Raw genomic sequence first — 12,929 nt, forward strand, 5'->3', positions numbered from 1 at the left:
CAGGTTTATCAAGCCCTCACAGGCCTGGCCTTTCCCTGCCAGGGACGTGCCATTTTCCCCGCCAGCAGCCTCCATCCCTCGGTCCTGAGCCCTCAGGCACCCTGTCGAGGAAGTAGGAATCAAAGACCCACCCTCCAGGACCACGCAGGCTCCTTTGCAGTTGGAGAGCTTCTCGGGGCCAGTCTCCATTTTAAGACTAGAGCCTCTCCAAGCTCACCAGCACCGTCACCACACACACACACACACACGCACGCACACACATGCACGCACGCACACACACACGCACGCACACACACACGCACGCACACACACACACATGCACACACGCACACACACACGCACGCACACACACACGCACACACGCACACATTCCAGAATTTTAAACACAGTCCAACAAATCTCAGCACTCACCAGAACTATTTCAGTTTTTTTTTTTTTGAGACGGAGTCTTTCTCTGTCCCCCAGGCTGGAGTGCAGTGGCACGATCTCGGCTCACTGCAAGCTCCGCCTCCTGGGTTCATGCCATTCTCCTGCCTCAGCCTCCCGAGTAGCTGGGACTACAGGAGCCTGCCAACACGCCCGGCTAATTTTTTGTATTTTTAGTAGAGACGGGGGTTTCACCGTGTTAGCCAGGATGGTCTCGATCTCCTGACTTCGTGATCCGCCCGCCTCGGCCTCCCAAAGTGCTGGGATTACAAGCTTGAGCCACCGCGCCCGGCCTATTTCAGTATTTTAAGAGCCTGTATCAACCATATGTGAAGGCCATTCCATCTGGGATCTTACACTAAGTCTGGGGTCTCTGTCAGGGGTTCTCTCATTCGAGTGTGGGGAGCCTTCCTCCTTCGAGGCCATTCAACTCCCCCCAACCTCATGCCCTGGGCATCCCCCCACCGAGGTCAGCCCTGGTTGGGTCCCAGCAAAAGACAAGGTTCTCTCCTGATGGCAGAGGGTCATCCTCCCCACCCTGAGGCCCCCGCTCTGCCTCAGCTTCCTGCTACAAAGCCTGGACTGACCCCAGGACCTGGGCTGGTGGGCTCCTCCATCACCTTCAGAAACAGCCATGAGCCAGCAAGAGTAGGGGAAACCACATCACCCCCATGAGGGGCAGGCAGAGGGGTGGTCTAGGGGTGGGAGTGTGGCCTCTGGAGCCAGACTGCCTGGGCTCAGATCCCAGCCATGCCTTTGACTGGCCATGGAACCCCGAGCAGTCAGCTGACCTCTTCCAGCCCCAGTGCCCTCATCTGGTAGCAGCCCAGGCGGGGTCTTGGTGTCATGTCCATCACTGGGGCAGGTTGTCAAAGCACACCATATGGTTCATCAGTTATGGGCAGCACAGCAGTACAGCCCCCTTACAGAGGAGGAGGGAGGCTCAGGTGTGAAGGACATGACCAGGGGACATGCTGCTGAGTGGCCCCATCCCCATCCAGGCCACAGCTTCAGCCTCCCGGCCACAGCCTGTCCCCAGGGACCCCTGGGCCACATCAGCAGAAGCTGGAGGACACGGGCCTCTTGGGCCTGGAGTCTCAGAGCCTGTGTTGGTTAATTTCATGGGTCCGCTTGACTGGCCCACAGAGGGCAGACATTTGTCCGAACATTATTCTGGGTGTGTGTGAGGGAGTTCTAGGTGAGATTAACACATGAACCAGTGGACTCTGCAAAGCAGATGGCCTTCCCCAGTGTGGGTGGACCCTACAATCCATCAAAGACCTGAACAGAACACAAAAGCCAGGGAGGGGAGAATTCATTCTGGGTTTGGTGATAGGGTGCTCGCAGGTGGCCGGTGTGAAGGATGCTTCAGGGGACACAAAAGCTCTGGTGGCTTGGAGGAGCTCAGGGATGACAGAGACTCAAAGCACCCTACAGAAGCCTTCGGGACTGATGACAGCGTGGAGGCCAGAGGAGCCGGGGGAGCCCGTGGGGACAAGCTGGTAGGAGAAGCTTTCCCACACCCCCCACATGGCTGGTGGTTCCTAGCAGGTGCTCGTTTGTACACTGGCCCTGGGCGTTCTTCGCGTGGAAGGTGGTGGGAGCTGCCCTCCCCAGGGAGCTTCCTCAGGCACCTGCAGGAGACAGGAGGCACAGGCTGCAGCAGGGAGCACTGGGCACCTGCGGCCCACACTCCTCCAGGGCCCCCTTCCTGACTTCACAAAGCTCTGCCTACCCCTGCCCCTGGGCTTTAGTGACATCACGGCTGTGATCTCCCCTCTCAGATCGGCCCCAGGCCCTGGGCTGGCATCCCAGGCCCTGGTAGGAAGGAGGACATGGGAGAGAAGGGGAAAGAGCCTTACTTTTCCAGCAGGAGAGTGTGGTCCTCAAGGTTCTCCAGTTCTTTCAAGAGACATCTGCAAGCTGGAAAGCAGGAGATGGGTTATGGTGGTGAGGGAGGGATTAACACTTGAATCAGTGGACTGCAAAGCAAAGGCGCTCAGTCTGGCCAGGAGGGGGTGACTACCTCCCACAGGCCCCTGAGTGGTGGATGCATCCCATGCCAAACTCTCCTGGCCGGGCAGTCCAGTGGGTAAAATGAGGTGGGAGCACTGGCCAGCAGATGAGGGCAGAATCCCACCCTCCTGGCCCCACAAAAAGACGGAGCCCTGTGCAGCAAAGACTTCAGGAGGTGGCCAGATGTGGTGGCTCACGCCTGTAATCCCAGCACTTTGGGAGGCCAGGGCAGGCAGATCACCTGAGGTCAGGAGTTCAAGGGCAGCCTGGCCAACATGGTGAAACCCCATCTCTACTAAAAATACAAAAAATTAGCCAGGTGTGGTGGCTGGCACCTGTAATCCCAGCTACTTGGGAGGCTGAGGCAGGAGAGTCACTTGAACCTGGGAGGCGGAGCTTGCAGTGAGCTGAGATTGCGCCACTGCACTCTGGCCTGGGCAACAAGAGTGAAACTTCATCTCAAATAAATAAATGTGTAACTTCATCTCAAATAAATAAATATGTATATCTCACTGTTCATTATCATATGGCATTTTCCTGGACAGTTTGTACACACATACACATGTGTACTTAATAATGGAAGAAAAATATTCCAAATATAGTAGAAGAAAAAAAAATTTTGTCCAGAGGTTTCCAACACATTTTATTTTGCAGATCACAGATTTAAAGCTTTTGAGGACCTTCATCTCTATCAATTCCTATAAAATGTCCAATCAATTTCAGTTTCATAGCAGGCTGTTCTGTACTGCACGTCATGCTTATAGCTGGAGGTCTGGTCACACACACTTAAAGGTTGCCCGCTGGTTCCTGGAGATGGTCACGTCTAAGAAGCCTCTTCCAGGGAGCTTCATCTTCCCAGGGGAAGGTTCCTTTGGCAAGAAGTGGATAAGTTTACACATGTGGCTTTGGTGCCTGTGAGCAGGAAGTGTCAGAAACTTTCAGGATATGCTGCTTCTCTTAGGAAGTCAGGCACCCAAGGATCTAGTGCCCTTGTGCTTAATGAGAAGGATTTTCTCATTGTTCAGTGGGTTAAAATACAAGGAAGCCAGCCAGGCGCGGTGGCTCACGCCTGTAATCCCAGCACTTTGGGAGGCCGAGGTGGGTGGATCACAAGGTCAGGAGTTCGAGACCAGCCTGGCCAATATGGTGAAACCCTGTCTCTACTAAAAAATACAAAAATTAGGGGTGTGGTGGCGCACGCCTATAGCCCCAGCTACTCTAGAGGCTGAGGCAGGAGAATCACTGGAACCTGGGAGGTGGAGGTTGCAGTGAGCCGAGATTGCGCCACTGCACTCCAGCCTGGACGACAGAGCGAGACTCCATCTCAAAATAAATAAATAAATAAAAATTTTATATATATATATATATATATATATATATATATATATATATATATAGAAGCCTCTGTTTTTAAGTAACACAGACAACATCTTTTTAGATCACCTATTTATTCTAGAACTACAGTTTTTGTTGTTGTTTTGTTTTGAAACAGTCTCACTCTGGGGGCCGGGCGCGGTGGCTCACGCTTATAATCCCAGCACTTTGGGAGGCCGAGGCAGGCGGATCACAAGGTCAGGAGATCGAGACCACAGTGAAACCCCGTCTCTACTAAAAAAAATACAAAAAAATTAGCCGGGCGTGGTGGCGGGCGCCTGTAGTCCCAGCTACTCGGGAGGCTGAGGCAGGAGAATGGCGTGAACCCGGGAGGCGGAGCTTGCAGTGAGCCGAGATTGTGCCACTGCACTCCAGCCTGGGCGACAGAGCCAGACTCTGTCTCAAAAAAAAAAAAAAAGAAACAGTCTCACACTGTCACCCATACTGGAGTGCCCTGGTGAGACCTCGGCTCACTGCAACTTCTGCCTCTCAGGCTCGAGCGATTCTCCTGCCTCAGCCTCCCAAGTAGCTGGAATTACAGGTGCACGCCACTACCGCCTGGCTAATTTTTGTATTTTCAGTAGAGACGGAGGTTTCACCATGTTGGCCAGGCTGGTCTTGAACTCTTGACACCTATGAGCCACCTGCCTTGACCTCCGAGAGTGCTGAGATTACAGGCGTGAGCCACTGTGCCCGGCCTAGAACTACAAAAATTAATTCAAGAAAATATAGGTCCCAGGAAACATTTAAGAGTTTTATAAAGCTAAAATCTAGTGTTTTCTGGTAAATTGCACTTTAGCTGAAACCCCCCCAATGCTTCTAAAATAATACTAAAAGGGGCATCTGGTATGACAGGAGCAATGTTTTTTTTTTTGTTTTTTTTTTGAGACGGAGTCTTGCTCTGTCGCCCAGGCTGGAGTGCAGTGGCGCAATCTTGGCTCACTGCAAGCTCCACCTCCTGGGTTCACACCATTCTCCTGCCTCAGCCTCCCGAGTAGCTGGGACTACAGGCACACGCCACCACGCCCGGCTAATATTTTTGTATTTTTAGTAGAGACAGGGTTTCACCGTGTTAGCCAGGATGGTCTCGATCTCCTGACCTCATGATCCGCCTGCCTCGGCCTCCCAAAGTGCTGGGATTACAGGCGTGAGCCACCGCGCCCGGCCCTTGGAGCAATGTTTTTCTTTTGTGACACCCTACCTTGTTTTAACCTGAGTGACTCTCTCCTAGCAGAGAGAGAGCCAGACAGACTCCATTTTAGTTTCTTCACTTGTAACCCCTTTCACCGCCCCCCAGGCATAGCTAGTGTAAAACTGACTCGAAGCACGTCCAGGAATGCACCTGTTGATAAGATGTTGAGGCGAGCTGCACCAGCAGCTCCTTGGGGCGCGCACGGCGGATGGCACCCAAAACCCCTGCATTTATCTCTTCGTGATAGTTTAAGCCCCTGCACCTGGAACTGTTTATTTTTTTGTAACTGCATTTGTAACCAATCAATTTTTTAACTTTTTGCCAGTTCTGCTTCTGTAAAAATTGCTTCAGCTAAAATCCTCCCCTATTCAGACCATAGTATAAAAACTAACTTAGCCCCTTCCTCGGGGCCAAGAGAATTTTAGGCGTGAGTTGCCTCTCGGTCGCCAGCTAATAAAGGACTCTTTAATTTGTCTCTAAGTGTGGCGTTTTTCTATAACTTGCATGGTTACAACACTTTTTTGAGATGGAGTCTCACTCTGTCCCCCAGGCTGGAGTGCAGTGGTGCAATCTCAGGTCACTGCAACCCCCACCACCCGGGTTCAAGCGATTCTCCTGCCTCAGCCTCCCGAGTAGCTGGGATTACAGGTGCCCACCACCACACCCGGCTAATTTTTGTATTTTTAGTAGAGACGAGGTTTCACCATGTTGGCGAGGCTGGTCTCAAACAACTGACCTCAGGTGATCCACCCACCTCAGCCTCCCAAAGTGCTGGGATTACAGGCATGAGCCATTGCACCCAGCCATACAGGAGCAAGTTTAAAAATTAAATATGTATTTAAATAACAAGCTTACATTTAAGCTGTAACACTGGCAATGCAGATTTTGAACACGGATCACAGAAAGCGTGCATAAAATACTAGCGGCCCAGAGATCAAAACAATGCTAAGAATTAGGCTAAATAGCTGCTGCTTTTAAGAAAATAAAAGGCCTGAAATCAATATACAAAATTTTACAAAATGTATTGGCCGGGCGGGTGCCTGTAATTCCAGCACTTTGGGAGGCCAAGATAGGGGGATCACATAAGGTCAGGAGTTTGAGACCAGCCTGCCCAACATAGTGAAACCCTGTCTCTACTAAAAGTTAGAATAACTAGCTGAGCTTGGTGACGTGCGCCTGTAGTCCCAGCTACCTGGGAGGCTGAGGCTGGAGAATGGCTTGAACCTGGGAGGCAGAGGCTGCAGTGAGACGAGATCATGCTATTGCACTCCAGCCTGGGCAACAGGTGAGACTCCATCTCAGGAAAAAAAAAAAAAAAAAACAAAAAACAAAAAACAAAAAACGGGTATTAAACACTACCACATACAGAACAATCTTTGTTATTGACTAAACTTAAAAGTTATTTGAGTAATTAGATATTGCAAATGAGCATAATACATGAACTTCCTTTTGGAAGGCAATTTCTGTTACACCAAGAAACATCTAATTTTGGCCCGGTGTAGTGGCTCATGCCTGTAATCCCAGCACTTTAGGAGGCCGAGGCGGGTGGATCACCTGAGGTCAGGAGTTCGAGACCAGCCTGTCCAACATGGTGAAAACCCATCTCTACCAAAAATGCAAAAAATTAGCCCGGTGTGGTGGCTCATGCCTGTAATCCCAGCACTTTGGGAGGCCAAGATAGGCGGATCAGCTGAGGTCAGGAGTTCGAGACCAGCCTGCCCAACATGTTGAAAACCCGTCTCTACTAAAAACGCAAAAAATTAGCCAAGCGTGGTGGCGGGCGCCTGTAGTCCGAGCTGCTTAGGAGAATCGCTTGAACCCGGGAGGCGGAGATTGCAGTGAGCTGAGATCGTGCCACTGCACTCTGGCCTGGGCAACAAGAGCAAAACTCAGTCTCAAAAAAAAAAAAAAAAAATCTAATTTATATCACATACCGAAAAATATCTCTTTTTTGCTGTCAATAAAGAAAACAGTTGGCCGGGCACAGTGGCTCACGCCTGTAATCCCAGCACTTTGGGAGGCCGAGGCGGGTGGATCAGGAGGTCAGGAGATTGAGACCATCCTGGCTAACACAGTGAAACCCCGTTTCTACTAAAAATACAAAAAAAAAAAAAAAAAAAAATTAGCCGGGCGAGGTGGCGGGCGCCTGTAGTCCCAGCTACTTGGGAGGCTGAGGCAGGAGAATGGCGTGAACCCTGGGGGGGTGGAGCCTGCGATGAGCCAAGATCACACCACTGCACTCCAGCCTGGGCGACAGTGAGACTCTGTCTCAAAAAAAAAAAAGAAAACAGTTAATAGTATTACTGTAAATATCAGGAAGCCTCCAAAAAATATTTATTTTTGTCTTCAAAGTGTTTGTTATGCAGTGAAGCACTTGCTGTGTTGAACAGAATGCAGTACTGGAAAATGCCCTGAGTGTGAGATGCTCTTGAGTGACAAGACTAGGCTTTTCACATCAAAGACTCGAAGGAATCGTGCTACCCTCTTACACCTGGGATGCCATCCTGTGCCACTTACCAATGCTGTCTTTCCAGAAAACCATTCAAGACGGTATAAAAAGATCAGACTTATATGATAAACATACATAAAACGAAGAGATAACAGCTGCTATTTGACACTACTATTGGTAATGTCTGTCATATGTGAAAGCACTTTTATTTTATTTTTAATTAATTTATTTATTTAAAGATGGAGTCTCGCTCTGTCTCCCAGGCTGGAGTGCAGTGACACGATCTTGGCTCACTGCAACCTCCACCTCCCTGGTTCAAGCGATTCTCCTGCCTCAGCTTCCCGAGTAGCTGGGATTACAGGCACCTGCCAACACGCCTAATTTTTGAATTTTTAGTAGAGATGGAGTTTCACCATGTTGGCCAGGCTGGTCTTGATCTCTTGACCTCGTGATCTGCCCACCTCAGCCTCCCAAAGTGCTGGGATTATAGGCTTGAGCCACCGCGCTTGGCCAACTTTATTATTTTTTTGAGTCAGAGTTTTGTTCTTGTTGCCCAGGCTGGAGTGCAATGGCGCGATCTTGGCTCACTGCAACCTCCGTTTCCTGGGTTCAAGTGATTCTCCTACCTCAGCCTCCCGAGTAGCTGGGATTACAGGCATGCGCCACCATGCCTGGCTAATTTTCTGTATTTATAGTAGAGATGGTTTCTCCATGTTGGTCAGGCTGGTCTCAAATTCCCAAACTCTGGTGATCTGCCTGCCTCAGCCTCTCAAAGTGCTAGGATTACAGGCGTGAGCCGCCGTGCCTGCCTGTGAAAGCACTTTTAAAAAAAGAGCATGTCTGCTGCCTGGCCACATTCTGTACCTGCTCCCAAACCCCAAAGCCAGTGATGTCAGTGGCTGCGTGGGCATTGAACGTGTGCATGATTCCTGCAGCTTTCCTGTTGAGCCGGACCATGTTCATCAATGCTTTTCAGTACATTAATTCTACATCTTCTTGGATGACCACTAGTTTAATTTTATTTCATTTTTCAGGAATATCCAGCCACTGGTGCACAGCCGTTGCCACTTGTGCCCCCAGGGGATCTTGTCGACTCCAGTAGGTGCCCCCAGCACTGTGTTATCTGGCATAATAAATTCACTGGGCTGTAGTTGTACTGACTCCTCCCAAAACAACCCAGTTTGGCCATCTGTTACAGACACTCCTGCTTCTTCGGCTGTGGCTTTAAAGGCCTATCAGTGAGCTGGCTGCAGTGGCTCACGCCTATAATCTTAGCAGTTTGGGAGGCCAAGGCAGGTGCATCGCCTGAGGTCAGGAGTTTGAGACCAGCCTGGCCAACATGGTGAAATTCCATCTCTACTAAAAATACAAAAAAGTAGCTGGGCGTGGTCGTGCATGCCTGTAATCCCAGCTACTCGGGAGGCTGAGACAGGAGAATCACTTGGGCAACAGAGTAAGACTCTGTCTCAAAAAAAAAAAAAAAAAAAAATCCTATCTAATCAATGACATCACCTTTCCCTGCCAGTCGGTTTGTTACCAATGAAAGAAAATATATGCAAATCGCTTCCTTCCTTCCTTCCTTCCTTCCTTCCTCCCTTCCTTCCTTCCTTCCTCCCTCCCTCCCTCCCTCTCTCTCTCTCTCTCTCTCTCTCTCTTTCTCTCTTTCTCTCTTTCTCTCTTTCTCTCTTTCTTTCTTTCTTTCTTTCCCTCTCTGGCCCAGGCTACAATCTACTCGGCTTGCTGCTGCCCGCGCCGCGGACTGCCTGAGTCTGCCGGCGCGCGCCACCGCTGCCTGCCTTTTCTCCTTTGGATGCAGGCATGCGTTCGCCATCTTGGCCACGCTGCTCGCCAGCTCCTGACGCCGAGTGCTCTGCCCGCCTCAGCCTCCCGAGGTACTGGGACTACAGACGGAGTCTCGCTCACCCAGTGCTCGGTGTTGCCCGGGCTGGAGTGCGGTGGTGTGGTCTGGCCTCGCGGCAGCCTCTACCCCCCGGCCGCCTGCCTTGGCCTGCCAGGGTGCTGGGATTGCAGCCCCTGCCCGGCCGCCGCCCCATCTGGAAGGTGGGGAGCACCTCTGCCTGGCCGCCCCGTCTGGGAAGTGAGGAGCGCCTCTGCCCGGCCACCCACCGTCTGGGAAGTGAGGAGCGCCTCTGCCCGGCCACCCACCGTCTGGGAAGTGAGGAGCGCCTCTGCCCGGCCACCCACCGTCTGGGAAGTGAGGAGCGCCTCTGCCCGGCCGCCCCGTCTGGGAAGTGAGGAGCGCCTCTGCCCGGCCACCCATCGTCTGGGAAGTGAGGAGCGCCTCTGCTCGGCCACCCATGGTCTGGGAAGTGAGGAGCGCCTCTGCCCGGCCACCCCGTCTGGGAAGTGAGGAGCGCCTCTGCCCGGCCGCCCCGTCTGGGAAGTGAGGAGCGCCTCTGCCCGGCCGCCCCGTCCGGGAGGAAGTGAGGAGCGCCTCTGCCCGGCCGCCCCGTCCGGGAAGAAGTGAGGAGAGCCTCTGCCCGGCCGCCCCCGTCCGGGAAGAAGTGAGGAGCGCCTCTGTCCGGCCGCCCCATCTGGGAAGTGAGGAGCGCCTCTGCCCGGCCGCCCCGTCCGGGAAGAAATGAGGAGCGCCTCTGCCCGGCCGCCCCGTCCGGGAAGAAGTGAGGAGCGCCTCTGCCCGGGCGCCCCGTCCGGGAAGAAGTGAGGAGCGCCTCTGCCCGGCCGCCCCGTCCGGGAAGAAGTGAGGAGCGCCTCTGCCCGGGCGCCCCGTCCGGGAAGAAGTGAGGAGCGCGTCTGCCCGGCCGCCCCGTCCGGGAAGAAGTGAGGAGCGCCTCTGCCCGGCCGCCCCGTCCGGGAAGAAGTGAGGAGCGCCTCTGCCCGGCCGCCCCGTCTGGGAAGAAGTGAGGAGCGCCTCTGCCCGGCCGCCCCGTCTGGGAAGTGAGGAGCGCCTCTGCCCGGCCACCCCGTCCGGGAAGAAATGAGGAGCGCCTCTGCCCGGCCACCCACCGTCTGGGAAGTGAGGAGCGCCTCTGCCCGGCCACCCATCGTCTGGGAATTGAGGAGCGCCTCTGCCAGGCCTCCCATCGTCTGGGAGGTGAGGAGCGCCTCTGCCCGGCCGCCCCGTCCGGGAGGAAGTGAGGAGCGCCTCTGCCCGGCCGCCCCGTCTGGGAAGTGAGGAGCGCCTCTGCCCGGCCGCCCCGTCCGGGAAGAAATGAGGAGCTCCTCTGCCCGGGCGCCCCATCCGGGAAGAAGTGAGGAGCGCCTCTGCCCGGCCGCCCCGTCGGGAAGAAGTGAGGAGCGCCTCTGCCCAGCCGCCCCGTCCGGGAAGAAGTGAGGAGCGCCTCTGCCCGGCTGCCCCGTCTGGGAGGTGAGGAGCGCCTCTGCCCGGCCACCCATCGTCTGGGAGGTGAGGAGCGCCTCTGCCCGGCCACCCATCGTCTGGGAGGTGAGGAGCGCCTCTGCCCGGCCACCCATCGTCTGGGAGGTGAGGAGCGCCTCTGCCCGGCTGCCCCATCTGGGAAGTGAGGAGCGCCTCTGCCCGGCCACCCATCGTCTGGGAGGTGAGGAGCGCCTCTGCCCGGCCACCCATTGTCTGGGAAGTGGGGAGCGCCTCTGCCCGACCACCCATCATCTGGGAAGTGAGGAGCGCCTCTGCCCGGCCACCTATCGTCTGGGAAGAAGTGAGGAGCGTCTCTGCCTGGCCGCCCCGTCTGGGAAGTGAGGAGCCCCTCTGCCCGGCCGCCCCGTGTCTGGGTAGAAGTGAGGAGCTCCTCTGCCTGGCCGCTCCGTCTGGGAGGTCTACCACGGAGGCCAGAAGCAATGTGGGGGCTGGACGTGGTGGCTCACGCCTGTGGTCCCGGCACTCTGGGGGGCGAGGCGGGTTGATCACTTCGGGCTAGGAGTTCGAGACCAGTCTGGCCAACTTGGCGAAACATGAAGAATACAACAGACAAACCAACCAACCAACTCAATGACAACAAAACAGGTCTACCCTGGAGTCATACTCTAATTTTTTCTATTTTCCTCCCTTTCTGATCCTTTATCCCACTTTCTTTTTCTTCCTCTTCCTTCTCCCTCTTCTTTGTCAAATAGAGGATTGAGTTATTATCACTGATCCATATAAAGTCCCTCTCTCATTTATTTTAACTCCCACCCCCATTTCTATTCCCCGACTTCCCATGTGCAACCTTCCTACTATGTTTGATACGCATCTTTTTGTTTGTATGTATTTTTAGAAAATGTTTATTGTTTTTGTATGCAAAAAAAATTAATAAAAAAAAAGAAAATATATGCAAATCAATTTTTAGTTCAGAAAATATTTACTTTATTGTATCTTTGAATTGTTTTATTGTTCTGCATTTTTTACTTCAAAAATACCTGTTTTTTTCTGTTTTGTTTCCTTTTTTTTTTCAAGAAATGTTTTTACTTTCCTTTTTGATTTCTTCACTGACCATTACCATTATCTATATACCATGTACTTGGAGAGTTTCCAACGTTTCTCTTGTTATTGACTTTTAGTTTTATGCCATTTTGGTCTGAGAAGATACTTGCTATGATTTTCATTTTTTTAAATGCTTTTTTGAGATTTGTTTTGTGGCCTAAAATGTGGTCTGTCTTGGAGAATGTTTTGTGAGCTGATGAGAAGAATGCACGTCCTGCAGTTGGTGGGTGGAATGTTCTGTAATTACCTGTGAGGTCCCTTTGACTTATATTGGAGTCAGTCTGGTCTTTGTTACTTTTCTGCCTAGAGGGTGTGTCTGTTGCTGAAAGTGGGTGTTGGAGTCCCCAGCTATTACTGTCTGTCTCTGTCTGTTGCTCGAATAACTCTTACTTTAATAACTGGGGCTCCTGTGTCAGGTGTGTTTACATTGACAACTGTTCTACCTTCTTGCTGAATTGATCCCTTTATCATTTTACCTTTATTTTCTATTTTTCTGCTTTTTTGACTTAAAGCCCATTTTGTGTGACAAGCATAGCTACACATGCCCACTTCTGGTGACACCTTTCATTTCTTATCATCTTCATTGAATCTCACTTCTTCACATTTACCAAAATGTCTACTTTTGAGCCACGGCACTTCTTTGAATCTTCAGATCTACCATATGCTGATCAAGCCTTCCTTTTTATCTGTACTCTGAGGAATCCCAAACAGGCATTTTTGCAAGAAAGTCTAGAAGGGAAACATAAATCTACGTGTCAAAAGAATGAAGACAGACAGAAAAAAAATGTGTCCTGGTTAACAAAAGTTTTCATTGTAAAGTGTTACGCACAAGATTACAGAATTTTATGTGCCATAAATGAAGTTGTCTTGATTTGTCTAAAACTATGTTTTGTCTAAAACTACTTTTAAAAATTACATGTTACTCTAATAAATGTATTTTTTTTTTTTTTTTTTTTTTTGAGACGGAGTCTCGCTCTTTCACCCAGGCTGGAGTGCAGTGGCGCAATCTCGGCTCACTGCAGGCTCTGCCCTCCGGGGTTCATGCCATT

At 51.9% G+C, this 12,929-nt stretch overlaps 1 protein-coding gene and 1 long non-coding RNA gene across 2 annotated transcripts in view; both read right to left on the bottom strand.

The window, feature by feature from the left end:
- Positions 1-1,617: 1,617 nt before the first annotated feature.
- On the bottom strand, positions 1,618-2,487 carry LOC129487012 (uncharacterized protein C5orf60-like). The gene is made up of 3 exons (XM_055287780.2): positions 2,453-2,487; positions 2,289-2,342; positions 1,618-2,060 (listed from the first exon to the last, which is right to left on the bottom strand). The coding sequence occupies exons 1-3, from the start codon at positions 2,485-2,487 to the stop codon at positions 1,742-1,744; spliced, it is 408 nt and encodes a 135-aa protein (XP_055143755.1). The 3' UTR covers positions 1,618-1,741.
- A 572-nt stretch (positions 2,488-3,059) lies between these two features.
- Positions 3,060-12,929, bottom strand: part of LOC134737092 (uncharacterized) — a 46,100-nt gene continuing 36,230 nt past the window's right edge. Inside the window, exon 2 of the long non-coding RNA XR_010121655.1 lies at positions 3,060-3,311. This is a non-coding gene — a long non-coding RNA (uncharacterized lncRNA). The remainder of the gene's footprint in view (positions 3,312-12,929) is intronic.

This window comes from Symphalangus syndactylus, chromosome 7, assembly GCF_028878055.3.
Source record: "Symphalangus syndactylus isolate Jambi chromosome 7, NHGRI_mSymSyn1-v2.1_pri, whole genome shotgun sequence".
NCBI classification, from domain to species: domain Eukaryota; kingdom Metazoa; phylum Chordata; class Mammalia; order Primates; family Hylobatidae; genus Symphalangus; species Symphalangus syndactylus.

Excerpts from the sequence above, each read along its gene's own strand:
- LOC129487012 (XM_055287780.2), bottom strand. The coding sequence starts at position 2,487 with ATGGGATGCATCCACCACTCAGGGGCCTGTGGGAG. Across the intron at positions 2,343-2,452 it reads CACTCAGGGGCCTGTGGGAG|ATGTCTCTTGAAAGAACTGG; the intron begins GTAGTCACCCCC and ends TCCAGCTTGCAG. Across the intron at positions 2,061-2,288 it reads CACACTCTCCTGCTGGAAAA|GTGCCTGAGGAAGCTCCCTG; the intron begins GTAAGGCTCTTT and ends TGTCTCCTGCAG.